This window comes from Mus caroli, unplaced genomic scaffold (genome assembly GCF_978045245.1).
Source record: "Mus caroli unplaced genomic scaffold, Mus_caroli_1 scaffold_1, whole genome shotgun sequence".
Classification (NCBI taxonomy): Eukaryota; Metazoa; Chordata; class Mammalia; order Rodentia; family Muridae; genus Mus; species Mus caroli.
This window is the reverse complement of record NW_028227256.1, coordinates 71,476,351-71,491,480: the sequence shown is the minus strand read 5'-3', so window position 1 is coordinate 71,491,480 and position 15,130 is coordinate 71,476,351. Positions and strand designations below refer to the sequence as shown.

Genomic DNA, 15,130 nt, shown 5'->3' with positions numbered 1-15,130 from the left:
AACTCATTATATAGACCAGCGTAGTCTGGAAACCAAAGAGATCCAAAGATTCAACTTTATAGCAGATGCCCAACCTCACCTCAGAATGGTTAAACTACATCTGTCTGAGACAGTTTTAGTGGCCTTTGTGGACATTATCTTATTTGTCAGGCTAGCCTGGCCCATAGTACTTTCTTTGTTTTGTTTTTAAAGATTTATTTATTATATCTAAGTACACTGTAGCTGCCTTCAGATGCACCAGAAGAGGGCGTCAGATTTCATTATGGATGGTTGTGAGCCACCATGTGGTTGCTGGGATTTGAACTCAGGTCCTTCGGAAGAGCAGTCGGTGCTCTTAACCACTGAGCCATCTCTCCAGCCCCTTGTTTTGTTGTTTTGAGACAGGGTCTTATATATCCCAGGCTGGCTTCAAACTTAATGAAGTGGAGAATGACCTTAAATTTCTGACCTTCCTGTCTCTTTCTCCTGAGTCCTACAATTACAGGCAGGCGTGTGCCGCCATCCCCAGGTTATGAGGCACTGAGGGAATCGAGCCAAGGGCTTACTATGTGGCTCAGGCTGTCCTAGAGATAGTTATTCTGCCCCTGCCTCCCGAGTTTTGGGATCACAGGTGTGCACTACCATGCTCGGCTGATGTGGGTTATGACCTCATATGGAGGTCATATGTGGGTTTTATGGAGAAGAAAACTAAGGCAAAGAGAGGCTAACTGGCTTCACACGTCACACAGCTAATCCTTGACAGCTAAGACTTGGCCAGAGGCAGTCAGACTGAGTCTGCATTCAGGCAGCAGCTGGATAGGATGGTGCTGGGTTGTGATTCTAGCACTTGGGAGGGCTGGGCAGGAAAATCAGAAGCCCAGGTCATCCTCAGCTACATATTGAGTTTGAGGCCAGTGGGTTGCATGCGACTCTGTCTCAAAAACTGAAAATAAAACTAGGAAGTGGTGGTGTACACCTTTAATCTCAACACTCAGAGGCAGAGGCAGGGGAGCTCTTTGAGTTTGAGGCCAGTCTGATCTTCAGAGTGAGTTGCAGCATAGCCAGAGCTACACAGAGAGACCCCGTCTTACAAAGAATTAAGCAGCAAGGAAGTAATAGGTGGTAGAGGAATGGGCGGGAGAGGAGTGGGTGGTAGGCGATGCTGTGAATGGAAACCTCTGGTGTAACAGCACCTGAAGTGATTAAATACAGACTCGGAGGAATGGCTACAGGACTCATACATTTGATTTGTACTCATGCTGTGGACACTTAATCGCCATTTGGGCATGTTGGAGTTGATGTTATGTCTAATACACACAGTTCAATATGATAGCCAGAACCTTAGAAAATTTCTTGACATGAGCTAGCCTTAGACACTGAAGGGTTATTCCAACTCATACTCCTCCCAGTTAGGATAGAGCTCCTCTATATTACATTTTAGAATCCATTACATTTGTTGCATTTATTTGTGGAGGGGGAGGGGTGCACCACACTGCACGTATCTGGAGCTCAGAGGACTTCTGGGAGTTAGTTCTCTCTGTGTGAGTCCTGGGGTGGCAGGCTTGGTGGCAGGTGCCCCTATCAAAGGAGCCATTTTGCTGGTCATTTTGTTTTCTTCAGACAAGGTTTCTCTATGTGGCCCTGACAGACACTAGCCATTTATGTTTTTATTTTTATTTTTTCTTTGTTTTTTGAGACAGGGTTTCTCTCTATAGCCCTGGTTGTCTTGGAACTCACTCTGTAGACCAGGCTGGCCTCGAACTCAGAAATCTGCCTGCCTCTGCCTCCTGAATGCTGGGATTAAAGGCATGCGCCACCACTGCCCGGCTGACACTAGCCATTTTTTTTTTTGACAGTCTCAAGTTTTTATTCAGTGGGTCTCTGTGTCTAGAAGAAGGTGTTGGGCCTCTTGGTGGTGAAGCGTGGCTTGTGCTGGCGCTGCAACACACAGTGGGGCAGTGGGAATTTGATCTTGGAGTCGTGGAACTGCTTGACAACTGGCCGGTGGCACTTGCCAGCTGCAATCTTTTCCACCTTCATGATCTGGATGGAGTGGGCACGGGCACGGTGTCGGGCACCCATGTCTTGGTAGCACTGTGTGACTGCACCAGCAGTGGTCAGGTCCCTGTACTCCCGGTACATGTTGTGTGTGCCACTGCGGGAGTCATAGCGCAGTCAGATGCCAAAGTTCTTCACACGCAGGGGTGACTTCTCAAACACTTGTCCGCAGTACACAATCTCCCCGGATGACTTCTTCATCTTCTTCAGCTGCGACACAAAGTACCAGAAGCGGGATTTGGCCACCACATGGTTGGGTGCAAAGATTCGCATACGGTACAGTGGTGGTGTGTGGCATTTTGGGGTTGGCAAGCAGCGCCCCACCACCTTGTATTCCCAAAGCGTGCCCGAGGCCTTCATGGCACTGCGTGCTCGTTTACCGCCAGTCGCAAAAGGCGACACTAGCCATTTTTAAAATTACATTTTTAGCTAGGCATGGTAGTATATATCTTTAGGCCCAGTATTCAAGAGGCCACCCTGGTCAACACAGGGACTTCCAGGACGAGCCAGGGCTATAGTTTGAGATTATTCCTAAAAAAAAAAAAAAAAAAAAAAAAAAAAAAAGTTTTAATTAAAAAATTAAAAAATAAAAAGGCAAACCCTATTGCTTTCATAATATAAATGTATATAATGTTAGAAAAAAATCTTCCTTCTTGGTCTGTTGAGTGCTGGGATTATAGGTATGTACCAAGACACTTCTTTTTAAAGACAGGGCATCATGTGTCTCAGGTTGAACCAAAGTGCTTTCTGTAGTTGTGAATCCTGTGGAATTTTTGATCCTCCTGACTCCATGTCCTGAATGCCGGGGACTAGAGGTGTAGACCACCATGCTTGGCTCACAAGACATTGGGGATTCATGAATGTAAGGCTTCCAGCCCCTAAATTGATTTGGTTATCAGAATAAAGTTAAAGGGACAAGGAGCTGCTGTGGATATGGCGCGGGGGGTGCAGCCTGGTCTACAAGCCACAGCCTCTAGGATGATCCCCGCCATGTCTAAGAAAGAAAGAAATAAAGCCCTGCCAGGGCATGGTTGGATAAGCCTGTAATCCCAGTGTTTGAAAAACATTTTAATGTATCTATTTTTTTTTGGGGGGGGGGGGTTGTTTCGAGACAGTGTTTCTCTGTGTAGTTCTGGCTGATCCTGGAACTCACTCTGTAGACCAGGCTGGCCTCGAACTCAGAAATCCACCTGCCTCTACCTCCTGAGTGCTGGGATTAAAGGCATGTGCCACCACGCTCGGCTGAAAAACATTTTAAGATTTATTTATTTTATTGTTATTTTGCATATGGCTGTTTTGCTTGCATGTAGATCTATGCATGCCTTGTGCCTGTGGAATCCAGATGAGGGCACTGGATCTTCTGGGTGTGGTTGCTGGATGTGGATGCTGGATGTGGGTGCTGGAAACTGAACTGAGTCCCCTGCAAGAGTAGCAAGTGCTTTCAACATTGAGCCTCCTTTCTAGCTTGTTTGGTTTGGATGTTTGTTTGTTTGCTACTTTGCGGTTTGCATTCATCATTATTGTGAGGCACTCCCAGCCAGTGTGAATATATACCGGAGCACTATGACAAGCTGGATACAAGTTGAGGGCCTTGAGTGGGACAAACAGGCTCTGGCAGATGGGGTAGGCACCTACTGAGCAATATCCAGTGACCTAGAGGAAGCATCTGTGCTGAACTCCACACGATCAACATGTTCAGGGCTCACAGCAAGCTTCTTGTCTTGGTACCACTATCATCTCCATTGGCAGATGACAAACCTGGTTCAGAAAGGCTAAGCCACCTGCCTGTAAATGGAAAATGTGGACTCCAACCTACCTGGGGCTCCAGAGACCTTGTTTGTTGTTGTTCTTTGTTTTTTGTTTGTTTGTTTGGTTTTTGTTTTGTTTGTTTGTTTGTTTGAGACATGGCCTCAATATATAGCCCTGCCCAGCTTGGAACTTGCTATATAGACTTGTCTGGCCTCAAAATCACAGAAATACCCCTGCCTCTGTCCCTAAGTGTTGGTATTATGTGTTGAAGATTGGTTCTAATGTTTTGATTCAACAGAGAATCTGTGTGTCCAAATGCTAAAGGTCCTTGACCCCAATTTTGATCCATCAGTAAGGATGCCAGAGGCTAACGGCTGGGCAAAGGGAGATGGGGGGTGGGGCGGGGGCAGCTGGAAGCATGATGCTACATATGGTGTGCAACATGGTAGGCAAGAGCCCACTATTAAACATAATTTAGGTATTGTGGGATAGAAAACACACATGCAAATTATTTAAGTCTAGGAGAGGAGAGAACTGGTTCCTTATTAAGTGGAGCTAAGTCACAGGGTTCCCACACAGAAAACTAGAACAAAGGAACACAGCTGCCACAGAAAGCCTCAGCTCAGAGATGCTGGGAACTCCTGCTGTGCAAAGAGGCTGGCTGGTTCCCTGGCCTGGTGCTAGGAAGAAGGCAATGAGAAACAGACAATAAAAGCTGTCTGTCTCCAGCCAGCAAATAATCAAAGAATAGAAATTTATAAGTTTGATTTAATTGCTTTTTTTTCCAAAAAAATTATTTATTTATTATATGTAAGTACACTGTAGCTGTCTTTAGCCATTCCAGAAGAGGGAGTCAGATCTTGTTATGGATGGTTGTGAGCCACCATATGATTGCTGGGATTTGAACTCAGGACCTTTGGAAGAGCAGTCAATGCTCTTACCCACTGAGCCATCTCGCCAGCCCAATTTAATTGTTTTAAGGATAGAAGAGTGTATAATGGTAATTGTTTAAATGTTCTTAAATATACTTTAAAGAAATTTAAAAGTCTTGCCAAGGCAAATTCTCAATACATGGGATTTCTGGGATTTCCTAGTCTGGCATGACAGAAACAGAGCCTGGAAATAGGTTTATACTGTAAGTAGAAGGGAATTTAATTAAAGTTAAATACAGAGATGCATAAATATCGAGGCTTTCGATCCTTATAGGTCAAAGAGCAGGAGCTGGTGAAGAAGCACTGCTTCAATGGGTAATATTTGCTTACATTGCTTTAATTGCTTGAATTATTTTAATTATCCAAATGCATGTGGTTATGAGCTTGGTGGTTATATTAAAGTTCCTCTGGGTGAGAGGTCAAGTTATACCTTTAATGATTTCCAGTTTCTGGACCAAGAATATCCTATTTGGGGAGAAAGGCTCTGTATTTGTGTTGACAGGAAAGGAGAAAAGACTTTGGACCCCTTCCAGAGTGATATGGACCAGATATGATGGGAAGACCCCCCTGAAAATCTCGAAAAATTCGACAAAATCAAACAGGACAGGTAACCTGATCTGCTAATTCCTTGACTTGGGAACAGCCCAATAACTGGCTTAGACATAAAATTGTCCTTCTTCTTTCCTTCCTTCCTTCCTTCCTTCCTTCCTTCCTTCCTTCCTTCCTTCCTTCCTTCCTTCCTGTCTGTCTGTCTGTCTGTCTTTTCTTCCTTTAATTTTTGAAGACAGGGTTTCTCTGTGTAGTCTTGGCTGTCCTGGAACTCACCCTGTAGAGCATGCTGACCTTGAAGTCACAGAGATCCACCTGCCTCTGCCTTCAGAGTGCTGGGCTTAAAGGCATGCACCACCATGCCTGACTTCTTTCTCTTTCTTTTTTTTAGACAGGGTTTTCCTATGTGGCTCTGGCTGGCCTGGAATTTTATGTAGTCCAGGATGGCCACAGATTCACCTGCCTCTTCTCCAGTGCCCTGCTATGCCAGGCCTTCTATCAGGTTTTCATGGTTTTGCTATGTGAGCAGAGCTTCAGAAATCAAGATGGCTCCAGCCCTCCACTCACACACTCACATATGCACATGCACACACTGACATACACACGACTTCCACGTTCAATTCTGCAATCCAGGAAAAAGAAGGAACAAAACGAGTCATTGTGCTGGTTACTTTTGAGGCTGTGTGTCCTTCAAACACCTTTGAGGTCAGTCCATGTGTTCACCTCTATTCCCCCCCTAAAAGCATAGTCCCAGAAATTTGATGCAGCCCTTTTCCCAGTGGCTGCCTATGCCTTTCCCATCCAATGCTCCTCAACAGCCTCCAGTGGAGCTGGTGGAGGCTTATGCTTGGGCTGTTGGGCATTGTTTCTCAGGTCAGGTCACCTGCTGTTTTTTTGTTTTGTTTTGTTTTAATTTATTTATTATATGTAAGTACACTGTAGCTGTCTTCAGACACTCCAGAAGAGGGCGCCAGATCTCATTACGGATGGTTGTGAGCCACCATGTGGTTGCTGGGATTTGAACTCTGGACCTTCGGAAGAGCAGTCGGGTGCTCTTACCCACTGAGCCATCTCACCAGCCCTCACCTGCTGTTTCAGACTCTCTGCCTTTCAGTTCAGTGTGATAGAAAATGTTAGGATTGATAGAGCCCAGCCTGGTATGGTCATATGACCCAAGGTGGCCCAACAGAATTCCAGTCCTGGAACTAAGGAAGATTCTGCTAGGCTTGATGAACTGGTAGTCTGAGAGGCTCAAGTTTCTAGAGAACATCTGCGTTGCCCTGCAAAGAGAAGGCCTGACAGGGGAGAAGCTAACACAGAAGAAAGCAGAGCTAAAGATGCTCATGTGTGTGTGTGTTGAAAAAAATCTTTTAGTATTCTTGTTGCTGTTTGTTGAGACAGAGTAGTCCATAGATACCCCCATGTAGCCCAGGCTGGCCTTGGACTCCTGCCCTCCTGCCTCAGTCTAGGATTACTAGTGTGTGCCACCACACTGGTTCTGCTGTTGCTATGAGACAGGCTCTTGGGATGTAGTCCAGTCTGGCCTCAAACCTGCAATCTTCCTGCATCTGCATCTAGCGAAGATGCTCTGAACTTCTGGCTCTGCCCATGCCTGGACTCATCACGATGTGACTTAGAAAATCCCAGTTTTAGGTTGCCTACCCAAGCCATGGAGATACTATGCCTCTTACTATAGCCTCTCATAGAAATACGGCAGGGAAATTACTTGCCTGAGATACTGCCAAGCAGGTCAGAGCTGGGACTGACCCCCCCAGGGGTCTAAGGCTGATAGCACTCGCTGTCCTATAAGCAAAACCTCATGATGTGATTGTTTGGAAAGCACTAACTACAGATCACCTGTCATTCAAAATGGAACAGTCCTGTGGGAGCATCCCCAAGGTTGTGGACATGTCCACTATCTATGACAGTTCCTACACTGAGCATGCCCAAAGTGAGCTATGTGGTTCAGGGCCTGGGGCTCATCCACTAGGACAGCAGGGAGCCAGACCACTCTTAACTGTGACTCGCCCTCGTGCCCAAGAGGGAGCTGGATCTCTGCCAGGATGAGGAAGCCATGCTTGCCTGGCCCGGGGCTGCACTGTGCCAGCGTGTCTTCACCCACGCACGGCCACCTGTAGAGCTGCTGCCACAGCGGGAACTCACTTTACTTCTTGCTCTCTTATTTTAAAAAACATCGGGGGGGGGGGGCTGGTGAGGTGGCTCAGTGGGTAAGAGGACTGACTGCTCTTTCAAAGGTCCTGAGTTCAAATCCCAGCAACCACATGGTGGCTCACAAACCACCCGGCCGACCTGAGGGAGCAGAGGTACTAAATTCAATTCCGAACAACCAGATGAAGGTTCACAACTATCTGTACAGCTACAGTGTGTACTCATATACATAAATAAATAAATCTTAAAAAAAAAAGAAATGCTGAAAAAAAAAACATTGGGGCTGGAGAGATAGCTCAGTGGTTAAGAGCACTGGCTGCTCTTTCAAAGGTCCTGAGTTCAAATCCCAGCAACCACATGGTAGCTTACAACCATCTGTAATGGGATCTGATGCCCTTTTATGGTGTGTCTGAAGACAGCTACAGTGTACTTAGGTATAAAATAATAAATAGATCTTTAAAAAAAGAAAGAAAGAAATATCTTCAATCACCTTAATGAACTAAAAACTAGTCTCACTCACCAAAAACAAAGATGGACAAAAAGATAGATTCAGTGAGACACAAGCAAAGCATAGACAGGACTCCAGCTCGTTTTTACACAGGCATTAAGACCGGCTACAGCCAAAAGAAAAAAAAAGAAAGAAAGAGAGAGAGAAAGAAAAAAGAGAGAAAGAAAGGAAAGAAAGAAAGAGAGAGAGAGAGAGAGAGAGAAAGAAAAGAAGAGAAAGATAGTCAACAACTGGAGGAGAGGCCCTAGGTCCTGTGAAGGTTATATACCCCGGTATAGGGGAATGCCAGGACCAGGAAGCAGGAGTGGATGGGTTGGGGAGCAGGGGGAGGGGGGAGCAGAGGGAATAGGGGATTTTCTGAGGGGAAACAAGGAAAGGGGATAACATTTGAAAGGTAAATAAAGAAAATATCTAATTAAAAAACACAAAAAAGAAAATATCTAATAAAAAATTCAAACAAAAAAGAAAAAAGAAGAGAAAAATAAAAATTCAGGAGGTGGTATGGTACATACCTTGGGAGGCAGAGGCAGGAGGATCTCTGAATTTGAGGCCAACCTGGTCTACAGAGCAAGTTCTAGGACAGCCAGGGCTACACAGAGAAACCCTGTTTTGAAAAACAAAACAAAACAGAACAAAACAGAACCAAACCAGAACAGAACAGAACAGAACAGAACAAAAGAGACAAGCTGGGGCCAAGGTTGTGTCCCTTGAGTGCTCTTCCTGGCTGGTCTGTGGCTAGTGGTATCCTGTGTGTCTCAAGCTGGGGGAAGGACCCAGGGACACACATCGCCAACTCTGAACCCAAAGCACAGGGGCTGTGGAAGGAGGCTGTGGAGGCATTTTTTCTGGGTTGTTCTTGGAGCCTTTCCTGTCCAGAGATTTCCCCACGCAGTACCCAGAGTTAAGGGACTCAGAATGGAGTCAGGAAACAGTGAGCAGATTCTCTGCTGTTGCTACCCATGGGCAGCATAGATCAGCCATTGAGAGCTCAGACCTTGGTTAAATCATTCATTCAACATTTATTGAGCGCCTACTGTGTGCCAGGCACCGTGCTAGGCGCAGAAATACAGAGATGCATAAGATACAGTCCATGCCCTTAAGGATTCACAGTCTAGAAGGGGAGACAAACATGTAAACAAGTAAAGTACGGTGTGATAGGTGCCACGAGAGAAGCATTTACAAGGTGCAGAGGTAGCCTGGAAGAGAGGGGTGAAGGGTGCCTTCCTGGGGGAGGGGCCTGGGAGAGGCTAATAGGTGTTTGCCAGGCAGAGGAGGCGGCAGGAGCGGGAAGGCATTCCAGCTGAAGAAACCGCATGAGCGAAAGGCACAAAGGCATGAAACTGCGAGTGTCTTGGGGGCCGGGAAGGCTAACTAGTCTGGTGGTATTGCTAGAGTGAGTTCCAAAGGCTGGGCCTGGAGAGGGCAGCCGAAGCCAGATGAGAGGGGAAACTGAGGCAGGGGCATCTCAGAGGAACAACAGAGGGCACTGCACAGCCCAGTGGAAGCTGTGGCTCCTGGCTAACTCACCTAAGGTGTGCTTGCGAAACGACCATAGTGCTCCTGTGGCCACAAAGGGCCCTTGACCTGAGACCAGAGGACAAGCAGATCTGGAGGGGGATGAGCAGTGGGGTATGCCCAGGCCTGAGGTCCTGGAAGCTGCCACTCACTGGAGCTTCCTGTTCCCAGACCTCTGCTTTCTGCACACTGACAGCAAGGGGGCCCTGGGATCCAGTGGGAAATGACGTGGGAATGAAGGTTTTTGGCAAACTGCAAAGAGCCGGATGAGTACCAGGCTGGAAGAAAGGTCAGTCTTTTATGACTCAGAGAGGAAAGGGAGGATAGAGCAAGGGAGGTTAAGTGAGACAGCAGGCAGGCAGGGATTCCTAAGAACAAGGGCGGAACGGAGAAGCAGGTCTCTGAGGCAGACCACAGTTCACTCTCCCCTGGGAAGGCGGACCCGGGACAGTGGCAGACCCAGAACAGATGTGCGTGGTGTGTGGCTCTGTATGCCATCATCCTGTGACTCCCTGGCCTGAAGCAGAAGATTCCTTGGCAACCAGGAACCTCTCTCTCTGGCCTTCAGGACATCCACTGAGGCAGGGATGGGCCAGAACCAGGCTTCCAGTCCTTAGGTGTTCTTAGGAATGGCTCTGCCTGGCAATGTCTCAGCAAGGTAGGTAGGGCGGGGCTTAGAGTCTCAGTCACCCAGAGCCTGGCCGCCCGGGCTGATGACCACTTTCCCAGGCACCACATTTTAGATCATTTTTGGGGTGAGCTTCCCCGACAACCCTGCATGGGGGAAGGTGGAAGATAGACTAGCCTGCTCAGGACTCCCTTCTCCTGGGTTCTAGGGCTCTAGTGGTAGTGTGGCCTCTGGAGCAGGAGCCAACTGCAGCCTTCATGATCTGGCTATTGGTCCATGGGTGGGGGAGGGGAGGCAGACCCTCCAAGGTAGCCAAGTCTGGAGACGTTTCAGGTGCTTCCTTCCTCTTGCCCTAAACACCACCTGTTTACTGTGCGGGGTCTCAGCCTCCCAGTGCTTCCTCCTCTAGGTCCCATTGCCTGGGCTCTGCCCTCCCTGGCCAGTCTGGAGGATTAGTGCTGCCTAGGGCACCAATGGTGGTGGTGGTGGTATTAGTGATGAAGAGGATGGTGAGGTGTGGGCGGTGGGTGGCCTCCCCTCTGCTGGGAGAGCCTGGACTGGGGTGGGCGAGGGTTATTATTCACTTGCTCTTATGCATGTCCTTCAGGCGGCGCAGCTCCTCCAGGAGCTGGGCCCGGGAGCAGCCGTCATCACTGGTGGGGCCTGGCCCTGGCCCCAGAGCCTCCTGTAGTTCCAGGCAATGGGTTCTCAGGAATGGGTTGTAGGCGCGTTCCTCTCCCAGGGTGGATGGGCACTACAGAGCAAGAGGCACAGGGATGGGTGGGTGGATAGAAACTGGAAAGGCACCAATGCAGGGATGTCTGCCTACCCCATCCCAACCCATCCCACCCCATCCCACCCCACCCCTAATCCCACCCCACCCTGACCATCCCCCAGGTCTCACTGTGCTCTTGCGTTCCATCCGTTGCCTCTGTACCCACTGCATCTTCCTCTCACGAGCCAAGTTCTCGGGCTCCACCACGCCTGCAAAGCCCAGGTTCTCTTCTGCGTATTCATGTCCTAGCCAAAACCACGGGGAAAGAGATGGGTGGTGAGGTCATATAGCCTTTCTACTCCAAGGCCCAGGCCCACAGCTATCCAGCAAAGGGGGGGGGGGGTCGGGGGCGAGGCTCTTGGAATCACCAAAGGTGATTTCCAACCACGGACACTTTTGCTGGGGGAGAGGGGGAGGCAGAGGCAGTTTGGACAGTGGTTAGGGCTCATGGGGAAAATCACTAGCTTTGGAGCTGTGAGGCCATGGTTAGCTTCTTAACTCTGCCCAGCATACTTCATTTATGACCTGGCACCCGCCTAAGCCACAGTTTTGTCATTTAGCAAACGGAGAAGACAATAACACGTCAGAAAAAAAATTAAAAGAAAGGAAAAAAAAAGAAGTTGGATGGTTAGGGGAGGATTTGGGGGAGATATGGGGTGTGTGCATATTCTGTATCAAATTCAGGCCAATCAGTACATGTGGACCAGATTTACAGTCTTCTCTGATAAGCAAATGCTACTTTCTGTTTGGGGAGCTGACCATAGTTATCTGAACAATTAGAGATCTCTCCAGGACTCTGGGTCCTCAGGGGTCACAAGCGGCCAAGGTCTGTCTGGGGAACGGGACAGTGGTGTGTGAGGCATGGACGTCACAGAGCCAGTCTAACGTCCCAGGAGAAAGGTAAGTGTCTGCTCCCCCTCCACAGCCCCGTGGATCGGCTGCGTGACCTTTGGGCCATGAGCTGAGCTTGCCAGTCTCTAGGAAAGTGAGGGACTGGGAGGGTTCAGGTGCCAGGCAAAACAAGGGCCTGGGAGGAGGAGGAGGGGCACCTCACCAGGCCACAGCAGGGTGTCATCCCCCAGGTCTAACACAGTGTCCAGTGAGCTCAGCATGGTCTCCGCTGTGCCTTCGAAGGTCCGTCCTACATTGGGATCAAGTGGGATCATCAAGGAGGACACAGTATGGTATAAGGTACACAAAGGCAGGGTTAAGAACCAGATTGGGCAGCTTTCTCACTCCCTCTTCATGGGAGCTCGGCCCTCTGGCAGAGCTGATGTGATCCCCCTTCCCCACCCCACCCCCGACACACACACACAGACACACACAGACACACACAGTGCCCGAGTGCAGGGCAAGGCTGCCGTCTCCAGGCTGAGCTCCTGTGGTCCAGACTTGGTGGGCAGACATGCTCTTTTCTCCAAGACAGCCTTAGCCTTGGCTGCTCTCTGGGAATCCACCCACGGTTACTTTCTTCTCACTTAGGAATCCTCCACTGCCCATGCTCTCTTCTTCCCAGTCACTGTCTTAGGGAAACAGGTCCCACCCAGTGGAAATTCGTGTCCCATCGGGTCTTTGCCTAAAGTGCCCTCTCCTTAGGTCCTTCCCCTCTGAGAATCTGGAGAACAGTCAGGCAACACGAGCAGAGAGGCCTGCTACTGAGCCATTGAATGATGGAAAACAACAGTTCCAAATGTGACATGGAATGGTGGCCACTCTGGCCTTTGTCTCTCCCTCTTGTCCCTGTTCCCCTCTCTTTTGCAGAAACTCACCACAGCCAGAGAGGAAGAGCAGGTCCCCTGAGAAGAGGCAGGAAGGACCCTTGTAGGGCTCCCCATCCAGCAGGTAGACCAGATGGCCTTGAGTGTGGCCAGGGGTGGCTAGGGCTCGAATCTGAAGTCGTCCCACGCTGACCACATCTTGATGACACAGGGGGCTAGGGCACAAAACAACAGAGAAGAGAGGCATTCAAGCTTCTGTCATGTTGGTCTCTGGCACCATGCCAGGCTGGGTGTCTTATAGGAGGGGGACTTCTACAACAGGGAGAAGGCACGGGTGCCCAGGGGCTGAGATCACAGCCTTTCTCTTCTGACCATAGCTGGCTCATGCAGTCTTCTTATTTTTACGGGGGTTCTACTTAGCTGTCTAATGGCTAGGCACGGTGTCACCAGAGATCCAGCAGCTGACACCCTGGAGGGATGAAGGCAGGAGGCAGGTGATGTCCATCTATGTTTGGGTGGGGGACTTACTGGGTGAGGTAGGGGATACCATCCTGAGGGCTCCCATACACTCGACAGTCCCTGTGCCGCCGGCTGAGGTCACGGTTCCCTCCACTGTGGTCCCTGTGGGATGGCAGAGATGAGGACAGGGGCACTTCAAAGGGCAACTGTACCTGGACTCCCTCCTTCCCTAAAGTAACCCCTGGCTCAAGCCTTTTCCCTTTTTACGCCACCCCTCAACTTGCTATGCTCCCATGACCCTTTTGGACTCTGAGCTCCAGTTGTCATCCTCAGATTCCCCCAAGTGGATCTGTCCACACCCACCTCTGTACGCTGAGCCACCCACTAACTAACTAGGTGCTCATTCTGTCGGTACCTACTACCTGCCTGTGAATGGAGCACAATAATGCCTGCCCATTGCTGAGCCTTCAAACTGCTAAGGGCCATAGGTGACTCAGCCTGTCTCTCTACCTCTGCTGGTGCCCAAGTGACTTTATGAAGAAGGTAGGTCCCAAACATCCTGATATCTCCCAGGTTGTTCCCTCTGAGCCCAACCTGTGAAGGAAAACTGCTGTTAACTGTAGCTGCACCATTCCCAGCCCCTTACCAGTGCTTGTGGGTGCAGAGAATGGCAACCAAGTTAACTCTTTCCTTTTCAATGGAAGCCTGGGGAGAGAAGAGACACTGATGGTGGAGGTAGTATACAGAGGGAGAGATGCTCTAAGTCTTGTTAGGGCTGTGTGGGAAAGATAGCTGGAGAGACGGGGTCAAGGCAGGAGATGGGCTAGGGAATGAGAAGCTGGCAAAGGAGACTTGGAAGAGCAGAGATCCAGCAAATGAGGATGGGGCAGGATGGGGCAGGGAAGGGGGGGACATCAGGAGTTGACACAGATTCACTCACATTGACAAATAGCCTAGGTTCTAGTCCTACTATCATATAACACACACACACACACACACACACACACATGCGTACACAGGGCGGGGGGCGGGGGGGCGGGGCGTGTTATGAACATGAAGGGAAAAGTGAAGAAGCCCAGGTACTGACAGAGGTCAGAGAGGAAAGAAAGCTGGTGAGGTGGCTCAGCGGGTAAATCCCATCAGCAATCAGCAGAATCCTCATAATAGTGGAAAGAGATAACCATAAGGTGACCTCTGACCTCCCCGTGCATGCCACAGCACACACACCATACATACACACACCATGCCCATATGTATAATGGGAAAAAATGTTATACTAGGCACGGTGCTACATGCCTTGAATCCCAGCACTGGGGAGGAAGGGGCCTGATCAACATAGCAAGTTCTAGACCAGCTAAGGCTACTCCCTAAGACTATGTCTAGGGCAGGGATGGGGGGGGGGGGAAGAACAGAAGAGAGGACAAATACCCCTCCCCCAAAATAAGTAAATATACAAATAAGAATGAAAAAAGAGGGGCTGGAGAGATGGCTCAGTGGTTAAGAGCACTGATTGCTCTTTCAGAGGTCCTGAGTTCAATTCCCAGCATGGTGGTTCACAACCATCTGTAATGAGATCCGGTGCCCTCTTCTGGTGTGTCTGAATACAGCAACAATGTACTCACGAATATTAAATAAATAAATATTTTTAAAAAAAGAATGTACACCAGGGTAAAAAAGAGGGTAAAATGCAGACTGGAACTGCCACCAAGTCCTAGAAGCCACCCACCCTCTGCTCTGCTCTACTCTCATCTGCAGGCCTAGGACACCCACTCGTCCCCCATGCTCTAAGGGGTGTGGTGTTTCTGTATGAGAGATGGATGCTCACCCAGATGCAACATAGCCCATAGTCAGGGGAACCAGGACCAACCCCAGACTGGAAGCAAAAGCTGGCAGTCCCCTGCAGTGACCCCCAGCGCCCCTGCTCCCTGTCCCCTCACCTGCACAGCCCTCGGGTCTGAAGGGTCCACAGCCACTGCCAGCCCAGCCTGGGTGTCGATGATGAGGTAGCTGTAGTTGTCCGAGAGGACAGGGATGGGAAGCACCTTCACTCCTGGGAGAGGCAGACAGAGAGGCTGGGGCGGGATGGAAGCC

General features: G+C 49.4%; 1 protein-coding gene and 1 pseudogene across 3 annotated transcripts in view; both read right to left on the bottom strand.

The window, feature by feature from the left end:
• Window positions 1-1,819: 1,819 nt before the first annotated feature.
• Window positions 1,820-2,408, bottom strand: LOC147006062 (large ribosomal subunit protein eL20 pseudogene; annotated as a pseudogene).
• A 6,535-nt stretch (window positions 2,409-8,943) lies between these two features.
• Window positions 8,944-15,130, bottom strand: part of Pnkd (PNKD metallo-beta-lactamase domain containing) — a 72,735-nt gene continuing 66,548 nt past the window's right edge. For all 3 annotated transcript variants that reach the window (XM_029474495.2, XM_021158245.3, XM_021158253.3), the window contains 7 exons: window positions 14,977-15,089; window positions 13,686-13,744; window positions 13,109-13,201; window positions 12,632-12,795; window positions 11,917-12,003; window positions 10,992-11,107; window positions 8,944-10,841 (listed from right to left, as the gene is read on the bottom strand). In XM_029474495.2, coding sequence (XP_029330355.1) covers window positions 10,668-10,841; window positions 10,992-11,107; window positions 11,917-12,003; window positions 12,632-12,795; window positions 13,109-13,201; window positions 13,686-13,744; window positions 14,977-15,089 — 806 coding nt within the window. In that variant the 3' untranslated portion in view covers window positions 8,944-10,667. The remainder of the gene's footprint in view (window positions 10,842-10,991; window positions 11,108-11,916; window positions 12,004-12,631; window positions 12,796-13,108; window positions 13,202-13,685; window positions 13,745-14,976; window positions 15,090-15,130) is intronic.